Raw genomic sequence first — 10,674 nt, 5'->3', positions numbered from 1 at the left:
AAGACCACGCATGTAAGTCATAGCTAGCTGCCACGTCACAAATGGTGAATTTATTATTTTTTCTTGATATTTCAAACTTTTCAGACGTTTTTTTCCAAAATAATTGAATGGATTCTATCTTTTGACTTTTTGGCATGAAAACCATTTTTTCATGATTTTTCATGTTTACTGCTATTTTAAAATAAAGGTCTGAACACGCGTTATGAGTATGAAAATATTCTTGTTGCATATTGATAAATTATGGCTCCTCTGTAATATATTTTGAAAATCAGTCACCAAATATGGAAACTAGAGATTGTAAGCTTTCAAATGATATATAGTTTGTCAATATTATTTAAGGTATTTACTAAGATATTATTGTTTTAAAAATATAGTGGCAAACGTCCCACCTGTGGGACGGTGACAGTTAAGTGTTAACCTGCCGAGAAAAGGGGAAAATACGATTTTTGTTGACATAATTCTTAAATATTTGTATTTGTCCTTAAAATTATCTTATATATTCTGCATTTATTGAGAAATATTATTTAAAAAATAACTGTTAACTGAATATTAATTTATTCCTGTACTCAGTGTATTCAGTGTCACATGATCCTTCAGAAATCATTCTATTGTGCTGATTTGCTGCTCCAGACACGTCTTATTTTTATCTATGGTGAAAATCTATTGTGTTGCTTTTTTGTGGAAATCGTGACATATTTTTTTTTTCCAGGATTCTTTGATGAACAGTTTGAACCTTTGATTTATTTAATGTGTCCCAAACACTACAACTACATTTCTTTCAAAACATTTTACTGATCCCAAACTTTTGAACGAACTGCTACGTGAGACTGTTGTGTATATTATGTGTGTGTTTGGAGTTAAACTCTCTGATTCTAAAACAATGTGCATCTGAATAGTTCCTGTGAGCGTTCTCACCTAGCCTGTGTGTCAGGTATGTGTGTGGGTTTGTGTTAGAGGTTAATGTCTGTAGGTGTGATGACAAGGGCAGGGCTAACCGGGCCAGTCTCGAGTGGATGAGTGTGTGTATGTGCATTTGTCTCTGTACCTGCTGGTGTGTTTGTGTATCTGCCTCTCTCTCCTGAGTCAGGCACCGAGGGACATTCATCTGGGAAACATGTTCAGCTTGATCAAACTACGCCGTGTCTTCACCGTCCACCAGGTGCCCAAAGTAAGTTCATTCATTTAACAAAACACAAAACTGATATTGTGAGATTTATAGTTAAAGGTATTCTTTAATGATTAACACAAGGAAGGAAAGAATCACTGGATTTGTATTTTCTTTTATTACTGTGCAACCTGATGGGCAACAGTTTGAAGGTCTGTAGCCAAACATATCATCATTCATATGCTTTGCGTTATTTTGTTGGCTTGACATTTTACCTGTAGAAAGAGCTGTTTTGTCTTTATATTACTAAATGAGGATTTTTCTGTGACTTTTTCCCCATGGTAGGCATTTCATGAGGACAGTATAATCTCTGGATATCGACACCCTCATAGTTCGGCCACAGACTGTGTGTTGAGTCTTTTTCAGCTGACCAATGAGACCCTCAATGTCTGGACACACTTTCTACCAACATGGTATGTTATCTCTCGTCTTTGCTTTCTCTCTATATATCATCTCTTTGCCACTTTCTCAGTATGGCTTTTACAAAAAAAAAAAACCTTGTAACTCAGAGACAATAATATAAACTTCAATAGTATAAACTTACACAAGCTCCATGGCCATGGTGTGCTGAGACTTACAGTAGTTTGAGTTGAGAACCTCCACATTGGATTGTCACGTCCCTCATCGAGGGTTAACCCAGCTGAGTCGTTCTGAGGAGAGTTCACCTTGCTGGATGAACACAGAAAGTCTACCATTACTGTTAATGAGCTCCCGCCATGATTCCCACCAGAGATTTCTTCAGACGTAAACATGTCGAGAGCTGCTTATGTCCCCTTTGATTCTTTAACCTGTGGCAGTCTATGTGTCTTTGTTTTAAACATTTTGGTAATTTACTAATTTAGCTGACAGGCAGTTATAAGTGAATGTTTGGTTACACTTTTGAAATTCACTTTAATTAATTATAAGTAACCTTTCAACTACATGTCAACTAACTGTCACTTGTAGATTACTTGTAGTCGCCAAGTTACTTGTAGTCAGTTGAATGTCTGTTGGGGGACCACCAAAATAAAGTGTTAGCAGATATTAAGCTGACAGTCTACTCTAATGACAGTTAGTTGACATGTAGTTGAAAAGTTACTTAAAGTTAGTAAAACGTCTAAAGTGGACTATCGAAATAAAGTGTTAACGAATGTTTTAAGATAAATGCCTGCTTGTTGTCATTGTATTGGGTTATTCTTCCAGACAACTTCCATCCAGGTCTGTGAACGGAACTGAGATCATTCAAAACCTTATTCACTGAGATCATTCGGTTATTACATAATGTCTCAATCCTGCCTCATGTTAACCAATGCTCCACAAAAAGTCACAGACATGCAAATGCTAACTTTTTCTTGGGCATGTAATTAATGGAACACATTTGATAATGAATATTATGTTATGTTTTTATATAATAAAAATGATATATCTTATAAACATGTATGTATACAATAAGATATTAGATGATTTATTTTTTAAATAACTATTCCGTATTGGCAAATTCCTGCATGATAAACTGCTTTAAATCTGCTAGATTATTAAATGTACTGTAAATGCAGTTCATATCAAAAATACTTTGCCAAGACCCGTCTATTTAAAGTATGCCATATCTCAGAGCTAACACATCCTCTGATCCCACACAATGGTTAAATACACAGTCAACCAACAGTAAATCAATAGGACAAAACTTGGAATCTGTAACTTGACTCCGTGTTAATGTTTGGTTATATTACTCTGATCCCTCTAAAGCAAACAAGAATAAACCAGACCTGTAAAATTCATCACTTAAGAATCCTGAGATTTAAAAAAAAAAAAAAAAAAAAAAAGATTTAGGACACCTTGTAATATCACATTTTTTAGGGCAGGGCTGACATTGCTAAACCCATAAAATGTCATAAAAAAAAATCCTCTTTGTGACTGCAATCAATATGTATTAATATTTAATCTCTAATGACTGCAAGACAAAAGTTGACTGGGGTGCATGGGAACACTGAATGTAAGGAGTCTGTACCATCTATTAATTCTTATCTTTACTGTACATTAATACCTTAGAAACAGGCTTTACCGGTGCTCTAAACACAGACCTATAGAAACTGATAAGACTGTTTGTTTCTGCATCCACCTGTTAGATACATCCCTAGTAAAAAAAACTCTGCGAGCAAGTCAGGGCAAGTTAAATATTTCAATACAATCTTCTTACTGGCCTTTGTCCTCTAATCTTTTGTTTACATGCTGCTAGGATATAGTTTCAATGTCAGATCTGGCGTGGAAACCATGCAAGGAGTTGTCCGTCCAGTCTTTCTGTGGAAAAGAGAGGAAAAAATCAAAGGACTGAAAATGTATATTTTTAAATCTAATGCATAGAATGTTGATTTCCAGGGTGGAAATTTCACTGTATAACTTTTTTTGTTGCGAGTTGTAGCATTGCAGAGCTGTCTGCCATCATCACGTCTCTCTCTCTTTCTCTGCCAGGTATTTTCTCTGGAAGTTGATGACAGTGTTGTTGATGGAGGAGGATGTGTGGTATAATGAGTACACATGGCCTCTGCTAGTGTTTTTGTTCTCCTGCTGTGTTTATCCACTGGCCTCCAGCTGTGCCCACACCTTCAGTACCATGTCTACCTGCTCTCGCCATATCTGTTACTTCTTTGACTATGGAGCACTCAGCCTGTACAGTCTCGGTAAGAGAGGAACACACAGACAGGTTCACTTAAACACTATTAGTTCCTTGGCTTGTTATGGGAAATATTGCCAAAAAAAAAATGAAGTTCAAACTTCAAGGTTGTGCACTGCATATATTTAAAATGGCACAATGGATTTCTGACACAATTAAAACAAATACAATTGACATTACACAACCATATACAAAGTACATCAATTCTGTACATTGTTTCCAGGAAGGACCTGATGATAAAAATCCATCCAACACAGATAAACAAATTATTATTAAAAATTTTGGCCAGTAACAAACAAATGTCCAAAATATAAATTCTATGTTTTTTTTTTTTGTAAATAAATGAAAAATGAATTGCTAAAAATCTAAAATCAACCATTTTAAATGACAACATTATAATGTACAATATGGAAAAATAGATCTAAAGCTTGCTTAAATTAAAACTTTAAAAATGTAAATTTAGATGATGGCAAAATGATAAATGCACAATTAAATATAGAGATCAACTTAGAAATCTCTAATATCAGCCAATAACTGGTATGGTTCTAATATACTGTATTTTTTGCATATCTTATCATTTTTAACAGAGTAATCTTCATTTAATATGTCTATGAATAAATTCAGTAGGTAAGTAAAGTACAGTAAGTACAATACAGACAACTTGTGACTGTACTATTTGGAAGTAATTAACTAATAAGTAGTGTTTATGTGTATTAATAAACAAGAAAAATCTTACAGAATCACACTACAAATGAAGCACATTTCCACACGTCATTACCAAATCATCCCCACCACACTAAAATGTATTTATGTGACTGATTGTATGTTGATGCAGGTTCAGCGATCAGTTACTCGGCATATGCTTTTCCTGACTCGTGGGTGAACAGCACATTTCATTCCTACTACATTCCTGTAGCTTTACTAAACACCATCTTCTCAACCAGCATGGCCTGCTACTCCAGGTAAGGCTCCTCATTGCTAACAAACACGCCACAAGTTACACTGGTTACAGAAATGCAGTTTGCATATTTGCGGGTTACGTATTAGGTGTGGAACAAGCTCACATCAATTAGGGTGACATTATCAAATTTGAACAGGTACATCTATACTAAATACTACAAAAACACCTTGATTTGTATAACGCAGTTTACATATATAATTCAAAAACTTTCACAAGAAAGATTCACTTCCAAGTGCAATGACTGCGGCCGGAATAGTGTTCAATTTCTGAGCAGGTACTTTTTGTAAATACACTGTCATTATCATGTGACCTACCAGCATCAGTTGCATCGCTTCACTGCTTTTCACAACTCCTCTCCCATGGTCTCATGTGATAGTAAAAAATTCACTGGATGCGCACTTCAAAATCTCGACCCGAAGTATTAGGTCATTTGGGTACTGTTTGTTTACAGTTTAAGGAATATGAATTTGGACATCCTACTCTTTCCACTTTTTTTCACCCACTGCAGTATGCATTACTGAATGCATGTCCGCATGCAGCCTATATATTAGACCTGACCTGGACAGAGGACCGTTTAGTTTTACTGTTTCCTCAGATCAGATATTAGCAATGTAGCATTTGATCATACATTGGTACTCATTGGATAAAGTTGTTAATAGAAAAAAGTTAAATTAATATGAAAATAGCTTAATCATGCTAAGTTGGTGTACCCTACTTTTTAGTAACTCCCCAACACTAACGCAAATAGCACCATGAAAGAAAATGTCCTAAATTTTACATATAATGACATATTATGTCTGTGCCACAGTAGTGTGTGAATACAGGGCTTGTTATAAACATGATACAGCATGGTAGCTTCATAGATTAATAATATTTTACTTTCCGCTTTTTTACTAAGGCTTGGCCTACCATTCCTACACTATAACCATGACATCGATGAAAGGTAACATAATGTGTCAGAATGATCCGATGCTCGCTAATCCATCTTAATCCTGCTCTTTCTTTAAATGCCTTCAAACCCAATAAATAAAAATGCTCTATAATATTATCAACGGAAAAAAAACTTCCACCACATAATGTTAATAATGTGGTTATGTGTTTTTCTGATATGAACAATCACCCACTTCTGTCTGCAACTAACAATTACATAACACCTCATCTCTGACACTGAAACTGAAGTTAGCATTAGTGAACATAGAAATATGTCTTTCACTTCCTACCTTTCAGATTCTCAGAGAAACCGAGACCAAGGCTGAGTAAAGTGTTTCGAATTCTTGCCTTTGCCTACCCTTACCTGTTTGACAACATTCCTCTGTTCTACAGGGTAACATATATATATGTAAACATGTATAATAAACATACTATAGAGCAAGGGATGTTTATGCATGTTACATATTTATAGTTTAAAGTTAATATGGTGTGACTTTTGTTTTTTTGTGTTGCCTCTTTCCAGTTGTTTCTGTGTGTAGGTGAGGGTTGCACTGATAATGAAGCAAACTCCATTCATGTTCCCCATATACTGTTTGCATTTCTCACCGCCTTCCTGTTTGCAACCCATTTACCTGAGAGACTGGCACCTGGACGCTTTGACTACATAGGTAAAAGATGACAACAGAAATATTTGTACAGTGTATATCTGTGCTATGAATTTGTGTTCGTTTCATACATTATCTCTTTTAAGAAGACTGGTGTGAACAAGTTGATTACTGAGGGTTTTAAGAACACAGACAGTATAGCCCCTTTCACACAGAGATTCCGGTAAATACACGGATTATGTGACCCGGCATTTGTCCTGGGGGCGTTTGATTTTGGTTCATTCACACTGCCAGTGATTTGCCGGGATCTGTGAGTGCGTTCACACACAACCTGTAAAGATCCCGGAAAGACACATGACATCAGGATGAGACGTGTAACGCACGCGTCGAAAACCTGTACACGTGCATACCGTTACACAAAACTGGTGAACGATCTCAGCTTCAGCGCAGATAGTGAGGAGCTCCTGGTCTCTGCTTCGCTCCAGTTTGCAGACATTTCTGTTCGTCCTTGCTTTGTTGATGCCGAACACAAACTTTCTTCTAAGAGCAACAGAGTTGCGCGATGGCACAAGCGTCATCACTATGACACACCCCTTACGGTATTGGTCCTGGCTTTTGTTCACACAGCGCGCGTTCCGGGACTGATTCCGGCAATGTTACTAGGTCCCCAACCCGGGATCAGTCCCGGTATCAATCCCGGGTCATGTTTGCGTTCACACAGAAGGCGTTCTGGCAATTTCCCGGCAATTTCCCTGGATCAACGCGCTGTGTGAAAGGGGCTTATCTGAATTAAAGTGAATGTTAAATTATAAAGTTTAAGTTTCAAAGTTTACAAAGAAAATTCAGAAACCATACTATATAGACCTTATTCAGAGCAGCGCCATGACGGGTATGAAAGTGAGGCTGTGAGGGATAGACTTACCATGTTTCCAATGGCATCTGCTGTAAAAAGCTGAATAAAGCGGCTAGATTACTTAAAATTTTCCACAGCTTACATTGTCGGGAGTTTTTTGTCAACTGACATCTTGGAAAGATATTTTTCCAGTGTTTCATGAGCAGAACAATCCGAAAACACATTAAATAACAGTACAGCCCATTGAAGAGATGCAAGTCTATCCCTCACAGCCTCGCTTTCATTCTCATTAAAAATCAAAGATGGCGCTGCCGTGAATAAGGCGTATAGCTGCAGTATGGGACTTTTGCTTCTCTATCGCCATTTCTGTTTGAAACATCAAATTGCAAGTTGTCGGAATGATCAGCCCTGGTTGTCGCAAAAACCATGCCAAAATTTACTCTCATTTTAGCATGGGCTCTGTCACATTCCCTTTTTTACTGTAAGCTCTCTGCAGTACGTGGTTTGTTGGTTTTGACAACAGAGCATTAACCAGATGTCAACAATGATCATCGTTTAAACCTTTCTTTTAAAAGCAGCAATTTAGATGACAAGTTTATATCTGAAACGCATGTGACGTAACCACACAAAGGCAAATGACCTCAAATTGACATTTCCTGTGAAATCAGACCTGACAGCTTAAATTATAGGCTAAATCATTTTTATAAGCTCACCGTTGTGAATCAGGGTAGGCTAGAGAGACAGTTTTGCACACTTATGTTGTATGTACTTGCACAATAACTGATTTGTGTTATTTGTTAACCAAAAAAAGTTACATATTGCAGCTTTATTTCAAGAAAATTACTCTTTAACCAGATTGATCTCATGAAATTGCGTGTGTGACACGCCGATTCGTATTTCCGTTTTTGGCATGCTATCAACACACATAATCATTTTCGGCGTGTTTATGAACACCGTTGACTTAATGTTATTACTGTATATATAAATATATGAATTACCTCAACCGCGTCCCTAAACCTACCCGTCACTAGGGTTAATAGCATTTATGAGTCTTCCCCTACATTCTAGGAAAAAACCTAGATCTACATCGCTCCCCAGATGTAGATCTACATTTTTAGACATTTAATGGCATGTACATTCACTCAGACAGTAATGGCATAGACATGCTGTACATCATAAACACGGATACACACGGATAGCTCAGAATACGTATAGATAACATGCCACTTGACTTGAAAGTGGCGTGTATGTTTACGCAAAAGTCATGATGTCATGTTGCTTTAACACAGGTCCACATGCAGGTACTTCTTCAGTAATCTTCATTCAGTGTTTCTCATGTGAATGGCTCTCTTCTGACCCCTACAGGCCACAGCCATCAGCTGTTCCACATATGTGGAATAATTGGAACACTCTTTCAGATGAAGGCCCTTGAAACGGACATGGTGCTTAGAAAGGCACAGCTGCTGGTCACTGCTCCACCTATTACCTTTAACAACTCAATTGGAACAGCTCTGGTCTGTGTGTGCATCAGTCTGGGGATCATATGTCTTCATATTCTACCTCTACTGTACAGCCAACCAGATACACAACCAACAAAGAATGAAGGAAAGAAATGCAAGCACTAAAAAGGCCCTTAAAACAAGGAGTCTCTGAAAGATTCATTGCAGTCTTGCACAAGTTACCAAAGTTATTATAAAAGATATCTAGGACACTCTTACTAGATATTACATTTTTTAAAATCCTCAAGAGGGGTTAGTGTGTTTACTGAAGCTATGCAACCTGAGATCAGAAGGAGTAATGAATGTGTTAACTGCATGAACACTATTCTCAGGGGAGAGCATAAAAGGCACTGAAACTCGGGACGATATAAGTCAGGGGAAAATATCACAGTGGTGTAATTTTTTATGGTGTATAGAAATACACTAACTGAATAAGTGAACAATCATGATTAGGTTTACAGTATCGAACTTAAAAATGTAAATGTAGACTAAATTCAACAGAAACAATCTAATGTATGTAAATGATTCAATAACCTATACAGTAATAGATTTTAGTGAATCGGTTCATTTACATGAATTGTCCGTCCGACTAAGCTGCATATGAAAAAGAGGATCGGTTGGGATGATGTGACTTACTAGAATGAATCAAACTCCTTTGAGATTTACTGTATAAGAGAGTAACATTTGGAATGAACCGATTTCACTAGAATCAATCAGACTTAGAAATGAGAGAAGGAACATATAGATGGGTGCGTTTTATTTTAGTTTTTTTTTAAGACATTAAAAACAGTAATGTAGTTTTAGGTCGTAATCTCTGGACAAACTAACACTGTTGAAAGAGAGAAAAAAAAGCAATGTGCAGAGTCTGCCAAAAACCACCACAGTGACAACCATGATTTTTCATGCTTTTTATTTTTTGTAAAACGGCATAATACGTTACGTGGTATCAACAAAAAAAAAAGTGTGGGGTGTATTATATTTTCCACTGTATAAGGTCACACCTTGTGTAGCTAAATCAAAACTATTTATTGTTTCTAGGATTCTTTATAATAAAATATTTATTTCTTATTTCAGCCTAGTCCTGTTTGTATTCCTAATTGAGCTCTAGCTATTTTATAAAGACAATGCAAATAGAAATATATTTTGTATGCACTGCCCTCTACAGCCTGTAAGCAGCAATAAACATGTTCTGAGTTAAAAAGGGACAAAAATGACAGAAAGTGTGAGAAACTTGTCAGGGTAAGTTTCTGTATGCATCTGCTTAAAACACGAAATGCCCACATGTTCGATGGACAAGTGGTGGCAGTAAAGTATTTTTATTGGAATTAACAAAGACCTATTTGTTTATCATGTCATGTATTTGCTTATCAATGGGGACACATTTGATGAACAGCCCTTCTCAGTACATAGGTGAAATCTACTAGGTTAAAGTACACAATGTAGCCCGTTACTTGGCTCTTTTTTTTTCTTTCTCATAAAAAGAAAAGGACAGAGAGAGACAGAGGGGCAGCCTAAAATATGCAATGCCTTATATGCAAGTATAAGAATTTTAAAATCAACATGGAACCTGACTAGGGGCCAGTGCAAGGACTTCGAAATGGAGTATTATGCGCATTTGTCCTGACTCTAGCCAGGATCATAGCTGCTGTACTAGCTGGTTGAAGCGAGTACATGAGAGGAGGACACGGGCTCCACTCGGAGATTGTAGAATCTGTTGAGTGTGTAGGGTGTTGCCCAGCCTGCAGCTCTGCAGATGTCTGTTAGTGAGACGCCATACGCTAGAGCCCAAGAGGACGCAAAACTCTAGGTGGAGTGGGCAGTCACACCAAGGGGGCATGGTCGACCTTGCTGTTGGTATGCCAAAGCAATGGGGTCCACTATCCAGTGAGACAACCTTTGCTTGGAGACAGCCTTTCCCTTCTGCTTTTCACCATAACAGACAAAAAGCAGGTCTGAAGTCCTGAAACACTGTGTTCTGTCTATATAGGCGCGGAGGGTGCGTACTGGACAG

At 37.2% G+C, this 10,674-nt stretch overlaps 1 protein-coding gene across 3 annotated transcripts; it reads left to right on the top strand.

Annotated features, from left to right (window-relative positions):
• The first annotated feature begins 640 nt into the window (after positions 1-640).
• Positions 641-9,731, top strand: paqr5b (progestin and adipoQ receptor family member Vb). Of its 3 annotated transcripts, none has more exons than XM_039688634.2 (8): positions 642-1,168; positions 1,451-1,578; positions 3,614-3,822; positions 4,651-4,777; positions 5,675-5,719; positions 6,004-6,100; positions 6,230-6,374; positions 8,530-9,731. In XM_039688634.2, exons 1-8 carry the CDS (start codon positions 1,115-1,117, stop codon positions 8,787-8,789), a joined length of 1,065 nt encoding a protein of 354 aa, XP_039544568.2. In that variant the 5' UTR covers positions 642-1,114; the 3' UTR covers positions 8,790-9,731. The 3 variants fall into 3 exon arrangements, with proteins under 3 accessions (XP_039544569.2, XP_039544568.2, XP_088985662.1); XM_089129536.1 differs by lacking the exon at positions 642-1,168 and adding an exon at positions 1,255-1,317; XM_039688635.2 differs by lacking the exon at positions 5,675-5,719 and having other exon boundaries at positions 641-1,168.
• Positions 9,732-10,674: the final 943 nt, after the last annotated feature.

Source organism: Pimephales promelas, chromosome 1, assembly GCF_988280905.1.
Source record: "Pimephales promelas chromosome 1, fPimPro1.hap1.1, whole genome shotgun sequence".
Lineage (NCBI taxonomy): Eukaryota > Metazoa > Chordata > Actinopteri > Cypriniformes > Leuciscidae > Pimephales > Pimephales promelas.
Note: the sequence above shows the minus strand (reverse complement) of the source record. Positions and strands in the feature narration are given on the sequence as shown.